The sequence below is a fragment of the Petromyzon marinus genome, chromosome 31 (assembly GCF_048934315.1).
Source record: "Petromyzon marinus isolate PM22_M1 ecotype Great Lakes invasive population chromosome 31, UKy_Petmar_22M1.pri1.0, whole genome shotgun sequence".
Taxonomy (NCBI): Eukaryota; Metazoa; Chordata; class Hyperoartia; order Petromyzontiformes; family Petromyzontidae; genus Petromyzon; species Petromyzon marinus.
In genome coordinates, this window is record NC_133697.1 from 10,739,735 (window position 1) to 10,763,995 (window position 24,261).

The window sequence follows — 24,261 nt, forward strand, 5'->3', positions numbered from 1 at the left end:
ACTATTATTTCGTCGTGATGTCACCCCAGACAAGTCTATGGGGGGGGGAGAGGGGGGTCCATAATACTGGGTTAGGTGGTGGGGGGTCGTTCCCCTACCAAAGATGGCTGCTGTGGAGATCGCGTCACTGAAGGCGACGGTTGGGATCGGGAGGGGGGGGGTGCGAGGGGCGCTTTGTTTGGCGGGGGCAGCGGCGTGATAGCCAATGGGGAGTGTGACGCCCCTTACCCAAGATGGCTGCCAGAGAATTTGCGTCACTGAAGGCGACGGTTGGGATCGAGGGGTGGGGGCCGCTTTGTTTGGCGAGGGGGGCGGAACCCGGTAGCAACCGTTTGTTGTCAAGTGGTGACAGCCAATGGAGGGGAGGTTCATGCCCCCTACCCAAGATGGGTGCCGTGGAGGCCGCGTCACTAAAGGCGACGGTTGGGATCGGGGGGGGGGGCCGCTTTGTTTGACGGGGGCGGGGGGGCGCGCGCGAACCCGGCAGCGACCGTTTGTTGTCAAGTGGCGACAGCCAATAGAGGGGGGGCGGGGTTGAGGGTGGCCCGGCAAGCTCGTCACGTGCTAAGCCCCCGTCGGCCAATCAGAGGGGTGGCCTTGTCGGGAGGCGGGATTTGAAATTGCACGCACGTGGAGTCGGGGCCGGCGGGAGGGAGCGAGCGAGGTGGCGCTTCAACCCGACGCGCTGCTGAATACTCGGTCGTTACGAGCTCGCCCCCGTTCTCATTATAACTCACGTATCTCGTTAAATTTCCTCGGGTATTTGTGGCGGTTGTCTCGTCTGAGTAGACGTTTAACGGTCGCTCGTAAATAAGCGCTCTGTTTTGTTTGTTTTCATCCTGAAGGGTAAAGCCGCGAAGCTGGTTGCATGCAGTAACTTCAGCAACCCGTTGCGGTGCGTGTCTAGACCAGGCTCGGTCCCCGAAGGGTTCTCAGTTTCTAGGTTTTGGCGAGGGCAGATCTAAATTATTTCATCAAGTTTCTTCCGTCTTTAACCTCCACGGTATGAAGCTTAACCCGGACCCTCATTACTATCACCCAACAGCCAGTAGTTAAAGTGTTTCACGTCTTTACACCTGAGCCCGTAGGTGGGCGGCGGCGGCGGGGGGGGTTATTGAATACCATTTTATTTGGGATTATCGAGAAGAGAGAGCGAGACTACAATGCCGTCGCAGCTGGACGAGTATGAAGTGATGTACACCATCGGCACGGGCTCCTACGGCGAGTGTCAGAAGATCCGGCGCAAGTCGGACGGCAAGGTGAGACGGGTTCGTTCAGTATTTAATTGTTCCACTTGTACACAATTCAAAGGCCAATACCTAATGGTTGTCAACAACCGCGGTGGACCGTTTATGAGTAGTGGAGTCTGTGCGTTGCAAAGTGTCGCAAGACCGTGAGTGAGATGGCGACGGCGGTGTCGAGGTCTTCATCCAGCAGTGGATTGATTATTGCTTGTGATGACGATTGCAACGTGACATGTCAACTACCCCGGCATTCGGAATTCCCTTCCACCTCTTTCCCCAAGCGCCTATGAGTTTACTTAATTCCAGAAACGTACGGATTAGTATTACACATTCAATAGTACTGTTTATTCCTGTGCTCGGCAAACTTGATTTTGTTTAAGTGATGTAGTATTGCACTTAAGTAATGTATTGAAAGATCGGTCTCAAAAATAAGTATCATTCAAAGTACATCCTTGCTCAAATTAACACTTTGGCAGGCACCATTCTCATTAGGCAGTGGTGGGAATTCCGCATTCCCATGAAATGATAAACAATGCAGCCAAGGTGGGTCTATGTCCAGTGGTTTTTTATTTTTACACGCTTTTATTTAACTCGCTGTCTGTTGTTGTATCCTGAAATCTTGTAACTCAATTTTAACCCACTTTCCCAATGTGGTATCGACTGCGAAACTTGGTATACTTATGTCACACTGATGACAATACTATATTCTAGCATAAAAATAAACAATATATTTTTAAACCTTTTCTACATGTTATGTTTCGGCTTGCGTCTAATTGTCCACGCTCAACTGACGTTGGCTGTAAAATTGCCCACGGGCCCCTTACGTTGTGGTAAGCTTCGGGGCCCACTTCCTGGTGTCGTGGAGCTATTCCATTACTAGTACGGTACATTTAATAAAAGCGTGTTTTAAAAAAAAAGTTTTAAAAAATATTACTTATTCAGTTGCTCCCCCTAAACCAGTGGTTCTGAACACGGGGGTGCGAGACACGGCCAGATTTTTTTTTAGAATAGTAAATCATCGAAACTCGAAATAAGCACTACTTTGTTTCATCAAACCTACGCAAATGTATTAACATAATTGTTTTTTTTACACGATTGAGAACCCAACGGGGGTGCAAGTTTGACATAAAAGGTGTGAAGAATCGTTGCACCAAAGGGAACCAACTTTGCCCCCAAGCGGCTCACCTGTCTGCCCAAGTATTTGAAACTCCCACTCGAATGGCTGGCTGCGTGTGTGTCAAACGCAAATAAACCTGCAGCGCCGTTAGCAATTAAATACCGAAAATAAATTAATAAAGCGCTCACCTTTTGTAAATCCGGTGCTGGACGAAAGCTTTCCCCGCCCCCCACCGGACCACGCCGTGAACTACCGCAGTGCCAACTTGAACCGGACAAAATGTTCAGCAGCCAGGCGTGTGGTGTTCTTCTTTGGTTCTTTCGGTAAAGTCAAGTAGAATATAGAATAATATAATAAAATAAAACAATGAAATTCTCACGACGTTTCGGCCACAACACAAGCGGCCTTCTTCAGGTGAAGGAACAAAAAAAACTGTCGGGACGACAGAGCTCCAAATTCTCACGTTGTGAGAATAAAATTCTCACGTTGTGAGAAAAAACAATAAAATTCTCACGTTGTGAGAATTTTATTGTTTTATTTTATTATTTCATTCTCATTCTACGTGACTTTACCGAAAGAACCAAAGAAGATGAATCCTTGCAGTCACGAAAGCTTTAAATCGAAATTTAGGCGTGTGGTGGTTGCTGTGCGCGCCACCCCAAAGCGGCGCTTGGGAGTCCCAGGGTTGACTGCTCACGCAGAGATTTGTGAATCTCCAAAGAAGCTGTTTGCGCTGCGAGGTGGCCGGAATATGGCAGTACAGAAAGTGGATTAATGAAACCCGTTTTTTTTTTTGCAGAGTTTTGAGTTTGCGTTGTGGGGTTCCTCCCGGTTTTCTCCCACACGAAGCCTACGGAGTCTTGAATCTCAGTGTGGCCTTACTGAATAAAATAAATGCCATGATTACAATACTGTACTCTTCTAAAGGTATTGTTGCAGTAACCAGGTCGTTTTGTTAAGATGAGCATGCATCTCCGCTTACAACGTTCTCATGGTAACAAGAAGAAAACAATGACGTGTAACCTGATTGCTTATATAATTATTTTGAATTAATGTTGCTGGAAATCGCGATTATTGACAGTTATTCTCAATCCACTGCTAGATGGTAATTAAATTAATCGTGTTTTTTTTTTAGTTTTGGAATTTGAGATGAATGGGGGGAAAACGCATTTTGTATTCCTACAGCATGGCTGTGTGACAGCATGCCCTTATACAACTTTGAAGGATCGTTAAGTGGGAGAAAAAAAAACTGCCTTAGCCATTGCCAGAAGCAGTATCATAGCAGATTTGTTTTCTTGACAGTACAGTAAAAATCCCTACGTATGGGACTTTCAAATAAGTTTGACCGACAAGCGCACATTTGCGCACACTTCAGTCGCCTATTTGACCGTAGGAGGTGCTTGCAGTAACAGAAGAGGCTGAGCAGGCTATATTTAGAAACTCATTGTTGCCATACTCTTTGGTTCTTTCGGTAAAGTCACATGACTTTACCGAAAGAACCAAAGAGTATGGATTCCTGCAGTCACGAAAGCTTCAAATCATCATTGTTGCCAGTTTGAAAATGTTTTAGCTTCAGCATGGTTGGCTACGTATGGTGCGAAAAAAGTTAAATTTACATACATGCTAAATATTGTTTTTCAGGCTGTTTCAAAATGGTAGGTCTCATTTATCCAGGAGCCACATGACATGGGCTGTTGGTTCGCCACGATTATTCTGTGAGAACTCAGGCTCCGTTAACTATTTGTCTTGGCCGCCTTATTTTGATCGAGGATTCTGGGCATGCTCACCACCACTACCATCCACCCGTCTGGCAGGTGCTGGTGTGGAAGGTGCTGGATTACGGCACCATGTCAGAACCCGAGAAGCAGATGCTGGTGTCGGAGGTGAACCTCCTTCGCGAGCTCAAGCACCCCAACATTGTGCGCTACTTTGACCGCATTATCGACCGCAGCAATACCACGCTCTACATCGTCATGGAGTACTGCGAGTGCGGGGACCTTGCCAGCCTCATCTCCCGCTGCCGTCGTGACAGGCACGCTCACTCGGACGCTTGCTCACCAACGTGTGACAACTTTAGTCCCCAAAATCAAGATGGAGGCCCCACTTGTTTGGTTCTCACCAAGTAGGCAATAACGATTCTCAGATTATTACGATCGATAATTTTGCTCATAATACATGCATAAAATCGCGCGAGTAAAAACCCACTGTTTTATCTATTTGTAACCTATAGGCAAATGATATTCAAACGTCCGAAGGATAATGGATGCAAATGAGACGGAACTTGATGGAAACAAAATGTAGTAAAAATTTTTTATTGTTTTATTGAAAGGAATTATTGTTAGGTGGGTAATAGTTACATGCCTAGCTGTATTTATTTGATTGCCCCAGCTTGACTCGTTGTGTTGCTTTGTAATTTCATTTAGCCTAATGGAACAAATAAAACTATCCAAACGAACAAATAAGAAAGAGGGATCGATACAAATTAACGGGACAGCAAAAAAGAGACAAAGGAATGGATTCTTGAATTGAGACGTGCCGGCGGACCGCGACAGTTCAAGTCACTGGGGGAGAGACTCGGTACAAGCCTATCGCCAAGAGTCGGCAGAGCCTGCTTTCACATCTCAAATTGCCCTACTCTATATATAGCTGCCGATGTTATTCTTTTGCCATGGCCTCGCGGGAGGTTTTTTACATTTCAATCACGTCTTGGATTTATAAAGCGTCTTAAATGCGATCGCGTCTCATGATCGATGTTCAAATCGCAGGCACGTGCATCTGGAGAGTTTAAAGAAGAGAGGGATTGTTTAGAGCAGGGAGTGCTTGGTGGAAAGTCACAGGCAAGAATGGAATTTAGATGGCACGATAGCAGAAGGGGAAATGAAGACACTTCAGGGAGATGGACAGAATCTAATCACAATGGCTTTGTCAACTGGCCGATGCACTTAGTGAGTCTTTTTTTTTACCTATCGCTAAACCGTGTTGTCACCCTTGACGTCCCCGTTCAAATGCTGCCGTGCAGGCGTTTCCTGGAGGAGGAGTTTGTCCTGCGGGTGCTGGCGCAGCTTGTGCTGGCGCTTCGCGAGTGCCACCGGCGCACGGCCGGCGGGCGCACGGTGCTGCACCGCGACCTCAAGCCGGCCAATGTGTTCCTGGACGCACGGCACAACGTGAAGCTCGGAGACTTTGGGCTAGCGCGCATCCTACAGCATGACACCAGCTTCGCCAAGACGTTTGTGGGAACGCCCTATTACATGTCGCCGGTACGGCTAACGGCCACTAACCACCATCGCGCTTGACTCAATGCCGTGTTTGACGGGTGTGTGGCAATTCACTCTCTCCACGAATCATAGTCACGATTCACATTCACGCTTCGATTGAAGAATTACCGTATTTTCCCGCATATAGCCCGCATACGCATATAACCCGCAGATGCATATACCCCGCAAAAATAGCGTTTTGTGTAAAACAAATTTCAGATAGCCCGCACCTCCATATACCCCGCATGCATTCATATATTTAACGTCGTTACCGCAGCTTAATTCCATCATATTAATACGAAGTTTACATTTGTAATACATTCCACTATCAATTGTTAACGTTAAAATCGTAACATGCACATAGAAAACAAACTAACCGGAAACGAATGAACTTAAAACAGTAAATAAGTAACAAAAGTAAATATCCAATGAATAAGTAACACATAACTGGTAGATAAGTACAGTTTTAGCACTGGCAGATTGCGCACTGCGCAGATAATAGCGGCACTCCGGTAACGCCGTTGCCTAGCCACCAACCCCCCCCACCTCTCTCTCCTCCCAGCTGCCCCACCCCCCAGTGCGCGCACTTCAAACATTGTCGTTTAATTGTACAAACAATTTATTTAAAACGTGATAACATGTGCAATTTTAGTGTGAGTGGTTTATTCAGCAGTGCTTTAGTCAAAGGTAAGTGTTGCATAGTGGCTAGTCCTACCATGAAAATTTTTAAACGAGTCATGACATATCACACGTGTAAAATATTTTTGGGATAGCCCGCACCTCCATATACCCCGCAGGGTCTTGTTTTGTGTGTAAAAAGTGGTATACCCCGCGGGTTATACGTGGGAAAATACGGTAGTTTTCCTTGTATTGCCTCATTTGCTTTGTCTCGTTGCATCTTGATTGCCCTTTTCATTTGACGAATGTCACCGTAAATGTCTTGCTCGGTCTCGTTTGTTCGGTCTAGTTCATGTAATCCATTATTCTTTTAAAAATAGCATGAGTTTGCATGACTAGAAAATGATTGATTCTTACCCCCACAATTCAGTTACTGATACCATGGCCGTAGGAATTAATAATATGTATGTTGAACCTCTTTCACACCTTACGTAGCCAACCCGGCTGGATGCGATAGTCAATATTAATTGACTAGTCGCAAACCTGCTCGGAGTTTGTCAGAGTCGGAAATCCTAACGAAGGATTCCGTGGGCTGCCCCACCGGCCCCCTCCATCCATCGACGGTGCACGTGGGATTGTATCGTTGCAGGAGCAGTTCAGCCGCATGTCGTACAATGAGAAGTCTGACATCTGGTCGCTGGGCTGCCTGCTCTACGAGCTCTGCGCGCTGGTGTGAGTACAGTGTGCAGGCTGCCAATTGCATGAGAAATCGACCACCACAAGTGCAGCGTTGAAGCCAAACATTGTTTCATGAGAACTTGAGTCATGCGTGTCTTTGGCTGGTTTTAAGTCAGGCCTCAAACGTCGCTAGGTTGCTCAGAGATTCCATTACCTGTCAGAGCACTGATTTGGCACTTGAGATACTGGGTTGTAATCTGAGTTCACCACCCATGATTAATCCAGCTTCTAGATTTTATGGAGGTGATGGTCTCGTCCTGGTCATCAATGACTGCATAATACTAAATAAAATTGAGATTTTTGCTTGATTTTGTATTTTTCCATCCGTCCGAGAAACACAACATTTTTGCTTTGCCATGCGACGGACACCTCTGCGAGAGGGGCAGGCTTTAGGAGGTGCAGCCACCCGAGTGTGGACAAGAGACCATTGAAGGGATCTCGAACGTAGTTATGTGATGCCACTTTCCAGGGACTGGAACCTACCATGAGGGCATGGACTGCTTTGTGTAAGATTTCCAAATTGATTCTTTTTTTCTCATTACATGATGCCGATAGCACAATTGAAATAATGAAAACATGTGATGTATTGCACCTTGGAATGGATTATCTTTATTGATCTAAACAGCAAAGTTGGCAATGCCGCAACGCCACCACAGATACAGCTTCCTGTCGCCCCCAGGCCCCCGTTCACGGCCATGAACCAGAAGCAGCTGGCGGAGAAGATCAAGGAAGGGAAGTTCAGGAGGATCCCCTACCGCTACTCGGACGAGCTGAACGAAATTATTTCCAAGATGCTCAACCTGAAGGTGCATCTCGCACGTCGAGGGGACCGTGTTGCCCAGAAGGGAAAAGCAAGCGGCGAGGCTGCGATGGATGGAACTGGATCATTGTCCACGTTGTAATCCGACCTCGCGCCAGATTACTGTCTTGACAAAACAGATGAGATGCATAGCTTTGAAAGTTTGCTCCCATTGTAGGAGCAAAGGTCAGTGGACACTTCTTTGCGGCGACAGTTGGTTGGGGGGGGGACGGTGGGGCGGGATAGCATTCTAACAGTTACGAGTCTGGATCGACGTAGAATGAATGCGCACGTGTTCACGTGCGTGCGACCACAGGACTACCTGCGGCCATCCATCGAGCAGATCATGCAGTACGGCCTCCTGGCGGAGGTGCTGGACGAAGAGCAGGCGCGGGCGGCGCCCGAGAAGCCGCGCGGGGTCCCCACCACGGAGCGACGCTCTGGCGGTAGCCCCTCTGCGGAGGAGGGCTTGGTGGCAGATCTCCGTCGCAAGGAGGAGCAGCTCCAGGCCAAGGAGCAAGCCCTGCGCGAGCGGGAGGAGCGGTTGGAACGTGAGCCAGTCCGTTTCAGCTTCCTCCGCGAATCGGCTCAGTAGCCCCATAGCAAATGGTTTTTACAGAGCGATAACAAAGGGATTTTACAGTTGTAAAAATGCGCTGGAAATTGTATTTACGAAGCATATAAATGCGAAAGCACCTAGATAGTGATGGTCTGGTAGCAAGGGTAGGGATGGTATTGGCTGATGCATGTCATGAAAAATAGAATTGATTTTAATTAATTGATGTCATTTATCTGGCATTACTCGCTATTGCTTCTGATGATGGTTGTGTGGTAAATGCGTGGACTTTTTGATGGCCTTTTAATTGATGATTGTGTCATCATTCGGCATGTAACGATCAATCCATTTAAATAGATGTTTACACGTGGAATGGAGTCTATATTCAGTAGCGCGCGTAATAATGAAATATTTACAATCCATGCAGAGATTGCATGCAAGTGTGACGTGCAGGTCAATGGAACTAATGAGCGAGTCATTTCATGTCTTACAAAGAAAACGACAATAGAAATGGAACATTACAGTTTGGACGACGAAGGCGGTGATTCATGAACCAAAATTTAACCCTGGATCCAGTTAATTCCCTTAATAACCTGAGGTCATTGCCATATCTGGCTTGACACCTCTCCTTGCATCCATGCGTTTATACTTTCGGGAAATTACACTACAGAACCGGCTGCTATGTCAAACTGTCACCTGATGCTCCTGTTGGTAAAAGAATACTCGAGGAAATGTTCTACCTGTGAGTTGGGATTTATCCCAACTTCATTATTTTCCACTTGTAAGTTTGTTTGTTTTTCATAGAACGGGAAAAGGAACTGTGTCTGAGGGAAAGGCTGGCTGACGAAAAACTATCCAGGTAGGAAAGGCGGACATCAAATAAAGCATGACATCCTTCGCGATCACAATCATACGCCATTCCCATGCCTCAGGTCTGATTTCAGACTGGGAAATTGACTCGCAACTGTTTCCTTTCAACACGACTGCGCGTTCACGAATTTTTGTCAACCCAGGTTTCACATGCAAGGGATGACCTCGAAGGCCTCCTGATTTGATTAAATAAAGGAGTGTGATTGAGTGGTTTAACGCGTTCACACCTTTCAGAACCCTGAAAGGTGGGTAGCTGGAGATGGAGAGACTGAAGCCTGTGGCAGTTGTGAACAAACCGCCCTCTTAGTGTTTTATAGGTATGGAGGGCAACTTGAGAGGATCTCGGAAGCGGTTCTATGATATCTACTTAAACGTAACGTTTAACGTACAGCGTGAAGCATTGCTTCTTGAGAGTACCATATGGACCCTCCGTTTAATGACGTGATGCCACTAGCACAATTGTAAAAGAGAAAAGTTTGGAAAAATACAGGAGCATTTCTCTTGGACCAAAAGGAACATTCACCAAGACGTGAATATGGCCCAAGGCATTTTTACGCAACCGGCCGCTGTGGTCTGGAAATCCGATGCCGGTACCGCAGCTCTGACGCGCGGTCTCTCCGCTGTACCCCGACTCGTGCCGTCGCCGCGCAGGATGGAGGAGCTGAAGCTGGATGCGCCGGGCTGCTGCGTGCCGGCACCGGGGTCGGCGCTTGCCGAGCTCGTGAACCCAGGTAACTGCGGGTGCTTGTGCGCTACCAGCCCCCCGCAGCCCAGGCGGCAGTGGCGAGCGGCCACCGCTGACCGCTACAGGATGAACCTCGCGTGATGGCTCGCGCTGCACCGACAAGCGACTATTTGTGTGTGTGTGTGTGTATATATACCCACCCTCCTCATGTGGCGTACCGGCCTTCATAGGTGCTCGCTAAAAGCACTTGCTCCAATAGTATATATAAATATACACAAATAGGCGCTTGGTAGCATCGGGGCTCGCCAACAGCACTTGCCTTGTGTGGCGATGCGGGGGAATCTTTATTTTGTGTATGCGCGCGTGAGTGTGTGTTTGCATGTGGTGCTGACCATAGCGTCCCCTTGTGTGCAGCGTCGGCCTTCATAGGTGCTCACTTGCCCCCAATAGGGGGGGGTCTTTATGTCTATGTGTGTGGGGATCGGTGATGCAGTCCTGTGCACACTCTGCAATATGCCCAACGAGCTTAGTTAAATTCCTTGCCACAGCTAACTTAGGGAACGAATGATATCTTAACTGGTCCTAGATCAATTCGGCCCTAAGTGAGTATCTCGTGGAATGTGACAATATCAATACTGGATTGACAAAAGGCAGCAGGGTTGTGTGTGGTCCTGGTCACATCGCACCACGAGTCGTGCTGGCTTTAATTGGTTCTTTCAAACAACACTCGCCCTGTCCACACGCCCAATTATGGTGCAGCGGCACGGCAGCTCGTGATGAATTATTCAGCGCGTGCGAGCGCCGCAAAAATGCATGGTTACGTGTAAATACGAAGTTGATTTTGCATCTGCAATCATGGTCTTGCTCAAATTTGGCTGGCATGGAAACGTGACAATGATATTTATTGTTATTAATAAAGGTTGTACTTCGTAGTTGGCGTTGCCGTTTTGCGTTTGCGAATGTCTCATTAAAATGAAAACGGACGTTTTTAATACTGCAGATTAATAAATCTTTCAAGTTGTTACCTTTTTTATATGGCTCTGTTGTAAATATTTCATACACAAAGGCTATGTGTGTGTATAAGACAATATTATATGCAGTTTTACCCTTCCCGATACGATTCAGAACTGATGAAAGGCACTGACACTGCTTTCATTGAGGTATATTTTGTGTTTTTCCACCACTTAACATGTGTTGTTTTACCATAACTTACAGTCGGCGTACTGCACAATGGTGTAAGCTTTTATGCTTCCACAACAATTCATTAGAAAAGAGCTTTATCAACACTGGACTGTAACAAATAAAGTGTTCAGTTGGGTCTCCCGGAGCCAAATCCATTCTCTGAATATATAACTGTTCAGCGTGTAACAATTCAGAGGGGGGGGGGAAGAAAATGTATCACATTACCCTTGGGCTAATGGTACAAATGACACCAACCAAATGAGAGAAAAGTCAGGAGACATGCAATCCCATGAGACTTTGCAAACAAGGCAAGAACAGTATCCACTCCTGGATGGAATCGTAACGCCCCAAACGTAGCAATTCGTCGAATCACGGGGAATGCCGAAACACTGCACGCGTGGTAACTGGTGACGCGAGTGATTGATGTTTATTCACACAAATAAACAACCACAAGCACCAAACTAACACTATCAGGGGTGTCCGATTACAAACTCACGGAAGCGCTCGCCCCCCTCCTCTCCTTGTTCCGGCAGACGGCGAGTTTGCTTTCGCACGCAAGAAGGTGCAGTTTGTGGGAGACGGCGTACAGAGCAAGGAGAACACCGGCCTGGTGGTGGGTGCGACGGTTTCGGTCGGGGCGGCAACGGTCGTGTCGCTGGCGGGGCCGTGCCGTGCACCGGTGGGACGTGGGGATGCCCTGCGCGAGCGCCTGCAGGCAGCGAACATGCGCACGCGCGAGCTGCGATACCTCGAGGCGGAATCCCAGCTCAAGAGCCGGCAGCTGCTGGGCATGCGTTGAGCCGGTGCCGGCAACGGCCGCGGCCTCCACGACACCACCCGCTGTCGATGAAATACAACAAAAGTGGGAATTTTAAAAGTTATAGATGTTGAAGTCAAAGGTACCAAAGAACTGGGGTTTAGCGGTACATTTTGAGTATTGGGCCCTCCAACTGATATCAATGGCCGCATATTCTGAGTGATGGTTGATTAAATCAAGACAGTAATAAGTTACACGGCAAACTCGGAACTCTGGTTCTGAGTTTGCATATCGGCCAGTCATCTCCCATGCAATGAAATTGTTGTGGTAGGTGGTCTGTGGATGTTTTGTGGGTACTGTTCATTGACTGGCAGACATTCTGCCTAGAATTGGATCATGTCTGGGTAACTGGAGGTCATGGACTGAGTGGTGTTAAGGAGTAGTGGGACTGACGGAGAATATTTGCTCTTAAATCTTTGGCGATGATGGTGAGTGCGGAACCCCGAGTTTACTCATTTTACGCAGCGGTGGGCACATTTTTCAGCATTAGTTTCTTGTGAAACAACTTTAGAGCCCAATGCTGATTTAAATACTGGAAATTACAGCAAGTTTACATTTTGTTCATGTATTTTCAGCTGAGAATCAGTTGCATATCTAGTTGTATATACTGTGTGATTATGATGACGTTTCATTCGTAGTTGCTGAATTGATGTAGAGTTGAATGTTGAGTGATATTTAAATCAAATTATAATGTAGATTTTATATTTTTACAGAATAAAATGCAGGCGCTGCTTAAAAAGTATGTTGATTTATACCTAGTTGCATTGTGTCACGCTCTTAGCAGCTGTTGCTGAATGAATGCTAAGCTTTGGATGTATTTTTTTTTGCCAAATCCACTGAGTTTGTAAAATAAACGTGATTATTTTACCTGGCTTTTGATGCAACAGATTTTAGGTGAAAAATGATCAGTATATCGTTCAGTCTACAACGGAAGGGAGCTGTGTGGCACTCGTGGTTTGGTTCCTGACTGCGGCTGACGTCAATGCTGAGTGATAGTTGAACCGATCCTGTGCTGTCTTCACCTTTTACTAACCCTCCACTGACCAGTGGCGGTAACGTTTGGTCAAACAACCCCCTACGACTGACAGCATGGAGATGTTTTCTTCCACCTATGGACTCATTTATTACCGTGCTTGTAATGATTAATGTAATGGAGTTTAAAGCTTTTAATTTATGCTAAATGCACAATTTTAATTAAAAGCAACAAAACAAGGCCCCAGCGAGAATTGAACTCGCGACCCCTGGTTTACAAGACCAGTGCTCTAACCCCTGAGCTATGGAGCCTAGCCTGACAAGTGCCTCTCAGCGTAGTCTTTGAAGTGTAGCCAAACCTGTTTGTGTTGGACAAGAAGCAACCAATTAGTTGACAAATCCATGGTGGAGACAAGCTGAGCAGTGCCACCTGTTGACAAATTTAAGTGGCAACTGATATCACTGGCCGCATATTCTGAGTGATGGTTGATTAAATCAAGAGAGTAATAAGTTACACAGGAAAGCCAAAACTATTGGTGAAAGTTAAAAAGTTTTGGATTTATAATAAACCTGTCGATGGAAGCCCTTCTTAATCATTGTCACCATTAATTTATTTTCCACTGCTGGATGAAGACCTCCCCAAGCCATTACCATTTGTCACGATCATGTGATTTAACAATCCATCAAGCTCCTGCACAGAAGCTGATCTCATCGTTTCAACCTTTCATGGACCATCCTCTCAGGACTGTTCACTCCTTTGGCTGGCACTCTGTCGTAAGTCTCGACCAGCATTACCAAGTCGAATTTTTTTTTACATCACTCCAAAAAAGCCAGATGCCAGTGGTGCAAAACTGCCAGTGGTGCAAAACTTAATTTGTACTGATAAATACCAAAAACCCTTTTAGCTTTTACCACAAACCTGGCCAACAGGCCACATGCAGCCGTTAACAAATACGCTAGTGACGAACTTCATTCACCGAGTGTTAAATTAAACAGTTTTTAAATATCGTTGGTCTCGTGTGGGGCCAGCCCACTTGGCAGTATTTAAGTGGCTTGCTGATTCGAGACGCTACAAACCTATGTGACTTCAGTGTGTCAATACGGATCTCCAGAACGTAAAACAACAAAAACCGAGTCGGGAACATTTGTTTCCAATGACTACGCTGACGACCGTTGGGGGCGATTGACTAAAACGTGTAGATGATCAAAAAACATTTAGGCCCCAGCGAGAATTGAACTCGCGACCCCTGGTTTACAAGACCAGTGCTCTAACCACTGAGCTATGGAGCCACTCCTACGATCAAGCCTGCTAAATCATTATATAACAGCTGATGACAAACGCTGTACACTGCACAATGCTGTGTAACTATGCACTGCAGCAACGCCCAGCAGCGCATGGTTCAATGAGCCTGCATGGTGGCGAATGTAAATGTGCACTGCGGACACGTCAGCACCCTAACATAGAATTACTTTGTTGCCAATGGGGGTTTTTTTTATGCTGCAGCACCTGACGGTTCACATATTGACATACCGTGTCAACCCGTACGGTTTGACCTGTATTCTTGTACAGGGAAATTCGGTTTTCAAGTCCATACGGCGTACAGCCGTTTCAATCCAGGCAAAAAAAATACTGTAAGTCTATTTGTGTTTCTCTCTTGTGATGGGACTGTGTCGGATGAACGTTGAGATGTTCAGGGCACAGGGTGACCAATAAGGTCTGAATTGGTCTTAAATAAGGTGGGCACTGATAAGGGGGTTGACAGGTTTGTATTTAGAAAACTCCTAGCTCATCAGTCAAAGGAAGGTGACGTACCATCCTTTTTCAATGAAAAAGAGCTTTATAGAAAATCGGATTCCTCCAGTAAAAATAAATATTGATTAAGGTATAATAGTTACCCATTTGCAGATTACATTAACACAAGTATTTGACACGGGTTAAGTGATTAGTGTACATTTTAATGATGCTCTTGAAGGACAAAATGAAAAGCAATTGGCTCAAATATAGTTTAATGTTATTTTTGTAAAAAAAAAATGCTATCAAAATACAATAAACGTGTTTTAATGTCGGTCTCCAAAAAGTTATCAGCCAGAGGTTGATTGCGCAATCATTGTGCAGGATCAGCCTCCAGCTATAAACCGCTTAAAATCTCATACAAACGTGGTCCTCTCCAGTAAAGCCCAACGTAAGCGTATGCAACCTGCTAGCTCGTAAAACATGATTAAAAAAAACCTACATCTGCAATAAAATTTATTTTAAAATAAAAAATACCTAAGGCTCCAGTGAGAATTGAACTCACGACCCCTGGTTTACTAGACCAGTGCTCTAACCACTGAGCTATGGAGCCACGTGATACGTATCGCTGCCCACACCCATTTATATGTCAAATCGCGTTCGCTCCGAAACATGCGACGTTGAAAATGAAATATATATACACGTTGAAGATCGTTGGAAAACTTACGTAAAATGTTTAACATCGTTTTTTACTTTGTGCTCAATCGTCTGGCGTCTTTGTGAACTGCACAGCACGCTACACAATGCACAAGACAGAAGATTCCCCCGTATAACCAACAGACTTTTAGGGCGAGTGCACACGTGGCGGGTGGATGGCCAGCGCCGTGCCCGGCCGCCTTTGTCTCCCCCAGTAGCGATTTTCACACACCGTCTCGGTACCGTCATTTGAGGCTGAGTCGACCTAGGGGAGGCCCAGGACCAGTTCAGATATTCGTCGCCGGTTGTTGGCCAGGATTATATCGCACCGCGATAACCACCAGTAACTACCGCGCCCCACCACGCACAGCACCAAAGACAAAGATCCCCCCTATCGCCTAAACAGAGTCTTGGGGGCAAGTGCTGTTTAGCGGTGCAGCGCCTATGAACAGTCACATAGTCACTTTAAGATGTGTTTTCTTGTTCGTGTTTTTGTTGTTTTGTTTGTTGCGCGGTTGCTATACCAAAATAAATGAACTGAAACTGAACTAAAACTGAAGGCGAGGGCGGGCCGGTGGGTCACCAACAAACAAGACACGCACTTGGCCGCATGTTTCCTCCCTAGTGGCCGAGTCTACATACCGCACCACTCAGAACCAGTTTAAGATAATCGTCACTGTTGTTCACCCCAACCCCCCCCCGTGAGCGAGGAATCGAACTCGAATCGCTGGGTTCCTAAATAATAATAAAAAAATTAAAAATGTTAACGCAAATAAACGTACGCGACAATAACAGCTATCCTAATAAAAGAAACGAGGCTCCAGTGAGAATTGAACTCACGACCCCTGGTTTACTAGACCAGTGCTCTAACCACTGAGCTATGGAGCCGCACCACTACCGGCACCAGCGCGTACACACGTATGTAGTAGCACATGCGTGTGTGTCGTGTGTTAGCCAGTGACAACTTATTATACTGTTAAGTCGAGACGTCACGTAGAAGGTAAACAATAAAATAATACAAATATAAAACAATAAAATTCTCACGACGTTTCGATTGCAACACAAGCAATCATCAGGTTGTGAAAACCACAGAAAATTACAGCAAGAAAATAAAAATGTTCTTGCTGTGGGTTTCACACCTGATGATGATTGCTTGTGTTGCAATCGAAACGTCGTGATAATTTTATTGTTTTATATTTTTTTCTTATTTCCCTTCTACGTGGTGACTTTACCGAAAGAACCAAGAATATGATTGTAATGCTTTGCACTCTGGACTTGAAAGTCAACCTTCTTGTAAAGTTTCCAAAGTAGCCCAGCAATATACAATGGGTATAAGAGTCGATTGGCTGGTACTGTGTGTGGTGAGGTAAGGGGCCGTCCATACATGACGTCACGCACCTAGGGGCGAGGGGGGTCAGACATTTGTGACGACGTGTGACGATGGGGGGGGGGGGGGGTTTAGAATGTGACGTCACGTAAAAATGCGCAACTTTAAATAAATATAGACAACACGTTCTACTTAATTAAATAGACTTTTTAAATAAATGTTTTCTCCTACAACATCAGAGTGCAGCGCCACATTAAATTAGCACTACAATGACAATAGTTTAAAGCGATTTGAAGCATGTTTTTTTGGGGGGGGAGGGGAGCAGAGCTTTGTGACGTCATATTTGAGGGGGGGGGGGGGTCTGACTTTATGTGACGCCGTGTGACGAGGTGGGGGTCAAAAATCGTCCAAAATCGCGTGACGTGATTTATGGACGGCCCCTAACGTGTGGGTGCTCCCATCTCTTACAAGATCTCAAGCCAGCATGGAGGAGTAGGCCAAATACAGTACTCTATATACCTCCCTCTAGTGGGAGCCCTTCTGCCAACAGTGGTGTGAGCGAGTTATTTCAGGGCTGCACCTTTATATATTTACCTCTTAACCGAAGTGGAAATGGCTCAGTCATAACAGCAATCGAAAAATAATCAGCTGGTCACAGGAAAAACAATAAGACAAAAATATTAGAAAAAAAAATTAAACTTTGGGGAAGAATGTATATACAGTAATTGTGATCTAGATATATAACTATATTCCTAGGTCAGTACATTATATGTTTCCGTTATACGCCAGTGTTAATTAGGGGTCGTCAATAAATGACGTCACGCGATTTTGGACGATTTTTTACCCCCCCTTTCGTCACACGGCGTCACAAAAAGTCAGACCCCCCCCCTCAAATATGACGTCACAAAGCTCTGCCCCCCCCCCCCAAACCATATTTCCATTTTGAAAATAAAGCAAGCTTCAAATCGCTTTAAACTATTGTCATTGTAGTGCGTATTTAATGTGGCGCTGCACTGATGTAGGAGAAAACATTTATTAAAAAGTCTATTTAATTAAGTAGAACGTGTTGTCTATATTTATTTAAAGTTGCGCATTTTGATGTGACGTCACATTTCTCACCCCCCCCCCCCCCATCGTCACACATCGTCATAAATGTTGACCCCCCCTAGGTTCGTGACGTCATTTATCGACGGCCCCTTATGCGTGTGGTGGATGCTCTGTTTATTCATCTTTGCGCGTAACATTTTTACGTGGCCCGTTGCCACATCTGCAATCCCAGATGAAAACGTTCCCACGACTTGTGCCCACTCTTACCAAATAAGGGTCCATGCCGACATAGAGTCAGTGGCAGGGTGGCCCCTTGTGTGTAGTATATCCTCTGTCTCAAACTACGACCACATCACCCTGAATATGCCCCATCTCATCAGACCTCGAAAGCTAAGCCGGCTTCGAGCCTGGTTATGTACATTTGCGCTGGGCACCTGTGACAACTGGACATCTGTGAAAAAACAGCGTCATAGCTCACCGCATTCCTCTAGGATAAATAAAGATTCTGATTTTGATGTTGCGCTCAGAACTATAGCATTAGGCCAATGGTTGCATTGTCAACCAAACAGATATTATATGCAACTTTAATAGTCTGGTCTGGAAATGTATTCGAATCCAGAAAGTGCCCAATCTCATCAGATCTTAAAAACTCAATCTTCGGCCTGGTTAGTTATCGGGTTTGGTGATCACCAGGATGTTCCACGTGTTGACAGGACACCAGGGTGTTCCAGTTGTTTACAGGACACCAGGGTGTTCCACGTGTTTACAGGCCACCAGGGTGTCCCACGTGTTTACAGGCAACCAGGATGTTCCACGTGTTTACAGGACACCAGGGTGTTCCACGTGTTTACAGGCCACCAGGGTGTTCCACGTGTTTACAGGCCACCAGGGTGTCCCACGTGTTTACAGGCAACCAGGATGTTCCACGTGTTTACAGGCCACCAGGATGTTCCACGTGTTTACAGGCCACCAGGGTGTTCCACGTGTTTACAGGCCACCAGGGTGTTCCACGTGTTTACAGGCCACCAGGGTGTTCCACGTGTTTACAGACCACCAGGATGTTCCACGTGTTTACAGGCCACCAGGGTGTTCCACGTGTTTACAGGCAACCAGGGTGTTCCACGTGTTTACAGACCACCAGGGTGTTCCACGTGTTTACAGGACACTAGCGTGTTCCACGTGTTTACAGGACACCAGCGTGTTCCACGTGTTTACAGGCCACCAGGGTGTTCCACGTGTTTACAGGCACGAGGCTGCAAGCGGCCAGCAGAAGGCAGTGTTGAGTGTCACCCCTTATTCGCGTGGCTACTCTGGTTTTTCCTCACGTTGCGAAAAAAAACACTCATCATTGGAAACGTCCTCAGGACTCGCATGCAAAGTGTTGAGACTCAGTGGAGAGGTAATATTGGGAAAGTAACGTACAGTACACTCGTATTTATGATAAACTGTGATGTTCTGCGCCAAATGCAAAAAAATCTACAAATACATGAACCGCCTCCCTGCACTTCCTCTTATTCTAAGATCATTATCATTGCCTGAGCCAAGCGCCACACCAGCAGGAGGCCTGCTAAACCTGTTCCAGGACCATACTGAGCTGCATGGCAACACGTACATATACAAAACAACCCCTTCTAAAAATCTTGCTCTCCTCGGCAATTAAAGCATTATAAGTTAAGATAACCGTATTTATAGTTTTGGTGCTCATGGGCGGACATTTGGTGGTTTCAGAGTTGTTAGGAAATGTCTATAGCGATAAATAAGACAAAAATATTTGTAGGCTCCAGTGAGAATTGAACTCACGACCCCTGGTTTACTAGACCAGTGCTCTAACCACTGAGCTATGGAGCCAGCTGAGGGATCTGTTCTCAATAGGCATACTAGGATTCCACATCTTGACCATTGACAAAGATTGGTTTTCACACCTGATGATGATTGCTTGTGTTGCAGTCGACACGTCGTGAGAATTTGATTGTTTTATATATTTTTTATTTTATTGTTTCCCTTCTACGTGATTTTACCGAAAGAACTAAGAATATTATTCCCTGCAGTCACGAAAGCTTTAAATCAAAAGATTGGCACTTAAGGATCAAGAAAAGGTTTCAGGATACGCTACCTGGAAAATTATTCAGTCCTGTTTTCGAAGCGTTCAGAATATGGAAGCGAGTCCATTCATTTATTTGTGATGTTCCCATTTAAAAGTATGGCAAGTAAAATGCAACGTGGTAAAATATTAATAATAAACCCAATTATTAATCAAAAGTCCAGCACTCACATTAAGCCCCCTTTTTAAAATGAAATATTGGAGAACGTTTCCGGAAAAGACGCACACAACAGAGCAGAATATCACAAATGGCAAAGCTTTGAGTCATTCAATGGAGTAATTTTAACGTAATGTTTTTCTCCCCAAAACGTCATATATTCACTCTAAAGGATAAGTACTTGACAGTCCCTGTTGTTCTGAATTAGCTCTCGGTGTTCACAAACAATACATGGATAACGTCTAAAAAAGAACGATCGCCTTTTGTTAATATAAAAATTAAGGCCCCAGAGGGAATTGAACTCTCGACCCCTGGTTTACGAGACCAGTGCTCTAACCACTGAGCTATGGAGCCAGACGAAGTTTGCGGGTGAAATATCACTATTTAAAGTTGAGTGCAGGCGTATGCACAAAGTCTGTTATGTTAAGACAGGTGCTCCTTCGTGACCCATGACCTTGAAAAGCTTATATTAATTACAAACAACGCAAAGCCGAAGTTCCAAAAGTGTAACAAAAGTTATTGCGCCCCCTGCAGTTCTCAATGTGCCACGGGCGCTCACGACACAACCGCGTGGCGAACATCCTAAAACACGTGGGAGCTCACATTCGTCAACCTCAACGCACCAGGATGTGATTTTTTTTGTTACTATTTTACCAGGTAAGGTTCCACTGAGCTATATAGCTCTTTTTCAGAAGTGACCTGGCTATCACAAATGAAAGCTCGACGAAGAGGCTTATCATCACGTGGAAATGTATAGCAGCCAAATACTCTAAACGGACGTTGATTTTTAAATGTGGATGGCAAACCCGGAGAACCCGGAAAAAAATTCCACACGACCACCCGGAGAGAGACACGCAAACTCCAAACGTACAGGCGTCAGGGTCGGAATCGAACCCACCAACTCCTGTATACCAGGCGAGGTAGTTAACAAAAACCATCTGAGCAAAATATTGGCTTTTATAACTGATGACTGGGGAAGCTTGTAACAAACACAAACACCACATCGAACAGAAAGTAAGGCAACGTTCTAAAGAGTACATTTGACTGGCTTCATCCAAGAAATATTGCCTTAGTTATCGTGCATGATATTTACACCGAACGCTGTCACTGACTGAAAGAGCCGGAGACTCATTTGGATCCTATGTTTCCTGGTGGTCAGTACGAATGGAACTCTCAATCGCTGAATTTTTATTTAAAGCTTTCGTGACTGCAGGGATTCATATTCTTGGTTCTTTCAGAAGGGAAACAATAAAATAATAAAAATATAAACAATAAAATTCTCACGACGTTTCGACTGCAACACAAGCAATCATCATCAGGTGTGAAAACCACAGCAAGAAAATTTTGAAAAAAGTGGCGGGTTTTTTAATGTTAGCACCACGGAGAGCGATTTGATAGTTTGTTCAGATGGACGAGTCCATCTATGTTCGGAAAAGAGGGGGGAGACGAAAATAATGGATGCGGTCCTGAAAGCCACCGTAAGCGTGAAGAATCAATTAAGACCCGAAATGGTTTATCAAATCCTTCCAATGATTGCTAAGCCAGAATCCATCTTCTCGGTTGAAATTGTCTCTGTGTTTGTATATGTGGATAGCCTCATGAACGAATCCATCATGGTAGCCAGATGGCTTGCAAATAACCTCTGTCTTGGAGAAGTCAATGTCATGTGAGCCTACTGCATTATAACAGTGATCTGCCACGGCCGAGGTGTAGGTCCTACCGTGTTTTAGGTCTGCTTTGTGTTCACGAATGCGGTCCGAGACATGTCGTTTGGTTTCTCCAATGTAACTACTACCACAGAGGCAACTTAGTTTGTAGACGCCAGGGTACTGTATGTCCGGAATCACATCTTTTACAGACGGAACCAGATCACGGATTTTATGTAATGTGTTGAATCGAACCTGGATCTCATGTTTATTCAAGATTTTGGAGATTTTTTTTGTGATCCCCGCAATGTAAGGTAAAGTGATGGTTTTGAAAGGCTCCTCAAGAGGGTCCTTCTTCATGGTTGGAGTGATAGCTTTGCGGATTGTGTAGTCGGAGTAACCATTAGCCTTAAGAGCTTGGTGTACGTGCTTGAGTTCACTGGCTATGTGTTCCTGGTCGGATATGCATTGGGCTCTATGGTGCAGAGTCTTGATTTCGGATCTCCATGACTGACACCGTTTTATGTTTAAAAGCGTTCACGATGTAAATTTTAGTGGTTTTATTAAAATATATTGCCAGATGAGTATCATCATATGCTTCATAACACCTGCAGTTATGAATAAGTGTCAGTAGGTGCTCACAGACTGGAACTGTCACATTCAACAAAATAATTATAATACTGCAGTTTAATGATGTATAAAATAAAGGCTCCAGTGAGAATTGAACTCACGACCCCTGGTTTACTAGACCAGTGCTCTAACCACTGAGCTATGGAGCCAGTTGAAGCACCTGTCACCAAAAGACACACGTGAATTTTAAGCCTGTCACCCATCAGGCAAATCATGGTGTAAAATGAAACAGGATGAAAGAAGGCTCAAGCATCAGCACACGTTGCCGAGTTAATTAGATCAATGAATGTTATGGTAATTCAGTTAAGGATTCTGCCCATGGCCTTATATTTTATGTTGCCATATAAATGTCTGGTTAAAAAATGCCACGTTGGAAAGTGCACAACACATTCGAAAATGAAGTCTTTGAGAAAGTTTCAAGAAAGAACCACACTTACACACCGACACCACATCATCACAATTTTAAAACAAAGGCAGAACCAAAGTATGTTTAATTCCCCCTAAAATTCACGTGTTCATATCAAATGTCAGTGTTATCATGCCCCCTGGTGTTTGTAATGAGCTGCTCTCCTTTTATCAATTCAGCATCACCGCGCCAGATTAAAAACAAAGGCCCTGGGAGAGATTTGAGTTCAGCGGGTTTAGTCGACCAGTAGCTTAACCAACAAGATACGGAGCCAACCATGAGCCCCAAATAAAATGTCGCTATTTGAAGGTTTGCCAGAAAAACGTAAGCACAAGACAGACCCTATTAATAACTGATTACCGACGAAGCTTGTCTTAAAAGACACAGACATCAGCAAGTCAGATGAAGTTAAAAAAGATTATAGTGACCATGCAAACTGGTGTTCACAAACCGCATCGCTAACATCTTAAATGGCTCTTGTTTTGTCAACATAATCCGAACAGGATGTACAATATAATAACAAAGGTTACTTCAAGAATTTAAATCGCCATCCTAATTTACAAGATCAGTGAGCTATGCGACAAGCTCATTGTTAACTCGCAATTTCATGTTGTCTGCCGGCCCAGTCTCCCTTGAAAAATAACCTCTTAGCTCAATGGGCTTAACTCGGGAAGTAAACTTCTGATTTAAATATTTATCACATATAAACACTTAAACACCTATACAAATCCAAAAGTCACGTAGCGTTCAAAAGTGTAAGTTGGAGTAGCTTTATCCCAATTCCGAACGATAGTGCTACCATATCTTTGGTGGTATGCATTATTGCCTCAATATACGCTAACAGTGTAAAACTTCACAGTAATCACCATGATGCAAAAGCAAGACTCCAGTGAGGATTAAACTCACGACCCCTGTTTTCCTAGTCCAGCACTCTAACCACTGAGCTATGGAGTCAGTTGACGACATCGTTGGCAAACGACACATGTGAACGTCACACCTTTCACTCGCGACGAAATGAGGATTCAAATTAAAAAAGCGGCAAGGGGAGAGCCGGAAACACGTTACCCTGGTTTGTTAGATCATCATTATTACCAGTGAACTATGCAGCCAGTAGTTTGAATATCTGCCAATTAAAAATCAACAATGAAACCTGTAAACAAGGCACCAAAAACAAGCCATATTACAAGTGAAATCGTAGAAAAGATTCAGGGAAACAAAAACGAACACCAGAGTTTAACAAACATAAAACAAATTCACGAGAGCAATTTGTAGATTTACAGAACAGTCCCTTATTCCAAAAGACACACATGTTTAACAAGACCAACGCTCTAACCAGTGAGCTACGGAGCCACTCCTGATCGACATTTGCAAATTCAGAATAAAAAAGCTCACAAAACCTGTTGATGCAAGAGGGCACCAATGCCTCAACTGAGAAGTTAATTGCGATGTGGCCAAAAACGACAAATTGCGTAACACAGCTTCATGTTAACTTGACCATGTTAGCAACTCATGACTTGGGAAGTTTGAATTTAATTACGTACACATATGACACTTCTAAATAATAACTTTTGGGTGGGAATAATCCAGAAAAAACTGCCACATTACTGTGGAATACGAGGTCCAAATTACATCCCGGTTTCCTTAATAGTAACTCGGTGCTCTCC

General features: G+C 45.0%; 1 protein-coding gene, 1 long non-coding RNA gene and 8 other non-coding genes across 12 annotated transcripts in view; 1 reads left to right on the forward strand and 9 right to left on the reverse strand.

Annotated features, from left to right (window-relative positions):
* The first annotated feature begins 535 nt into the window (after window positions 1–535).
* NEK2 (NIMA related kinase 2) lies at window positions 536–12,755 on the forward strand. The gene is made up of 9 exons (XM_032964025.2): window positions 536–1,259; window positions 4,176–4,393; window positions 5,381–5,621; window positions 6,886–6,968; window positions 7,654–7,780; window positions 8,090–8,324; window positions 9,134–9,188; window positions 9,851–9,930; window positions 11,600–12,755. Exons 1-9 carry the CDS (start codon window positions 1,164–1,166, stop codon window positions 11,863–11,865), a joined length of 1,401 nt encoding a protein of 466 aa, XP_032819916.1. The 5' UTR covers window positions 536–1,163; the 3' UTR covers window positions 11,866–12,755.
* LOC116947834 (uncharacterized) overlaps window positions 11,031–24,261 on the reverse strand; it is a 61,576-nt gene continuing 48,345 nt past the window's right edge. For 2 of the 3 annotated variants that reach the window (XR_004403727.2, XR_004403726.2), the window contains exon 3: window positions 11,031–11,906. This is a non-coding gene — a long non-coding RNA (uncharacterized LOC116947834). Of the gene's footprint in view, window positions 11,907–13,171; window positions 17,461–24,261 lie in introns of those variants that run through there. The other variant, XR_012945728.1, reaches the window with a different exon arrangement.
* On the reverse strand, window positions 13,095–13,167 carry TRNAT-UGU (transfer RNA threonine (anticodon UGU)). The gene has a single exon. It is a non-coding gene; the product is annotated as a tRNA-Thr (tRNA).
* On the reverse strand, window positions 14,073–14,145 carry TRNAT-UGU (transfer RNA threonine (anticodon UGU)). The gene has a single exon. It is a non-coding gene; the product is annotated as a tRNA-Thr (tRNA).
* TRNAT-AGU (transfer RNA threonine (anticodon AGU)) lies at window positions 15,128–15,200 on the reverse strand. The gene has a single exon. It is a non-coding gene; the product is annotated as a tRNA-Thr (tRNA).
* On the reverse strand, window positions 16,099–16,171 carry TRNAT-AGU (transfer RNA threonine (anticodon AGU)). Its single transcript has one exon. It is a non-coding gene; the product is annotated as a tRNA-Thr (tRNA).
* TRNAT-AGU (transfer RNA threonine (anticodon AGU)) lies at window positions 19,433–19,505 on the reverse strand. The gene has a single exon. It is a non-coding gene; the product is annotated as a tRNA-Thr (tRNA).
* TRNAT-CGU (transfer RNA threonine (anticodon CGU)) lies at window positions 20,197–20,269 on the reverse strand. Its single transcript has one exon. It is a non-coding gene; the product is annotated as a tRNA-Thr (tRNA).
* On the reverse strand, window positions 22,268–22,340 carry TRNAT-AGU (transfer RNA threonine (anticodon AGU)). Its single transcript has one exon. It is a non-coding gene; the product is annotated as a tRNA-Thr (tRNA).
* Window positions 23,479–23,551, reverse strand: TRNAP-AGG (transfer RNA proline (anticodon AGG)). Its single transcript has one exon. It is a non-coding gene; the product is annotated as a tRNA-Pro (tRNA).

What these genes read in the sequence shown, in the direction of transcription:
- NEK2 (XM_032964025.2), top strand. Translation starts at nt 1,164, where the DNA reads ATGCCGTCGCAGCTGGACGAGTATGAAGTGATGTACACCATCGGCACG. An exon ending in TCCCGCTGCCGTCGTGACAG is followed by an intron (nt 4,394 to 5,380) that starts GCACGCTCACTC and finishes GCTGCCGTGCAG; the next exon opens with GCGTTTCCTGGAGGAGGAGT. An exon ending in CGCCCTATTACATGTCGCCG is followed by an intron (nt 5,622 to 6,885) that starts GTACGGCTAACG and finishes GTATCGTTGCAG; the next exon opens with GAGCAGTTCAGCCGCATGTC.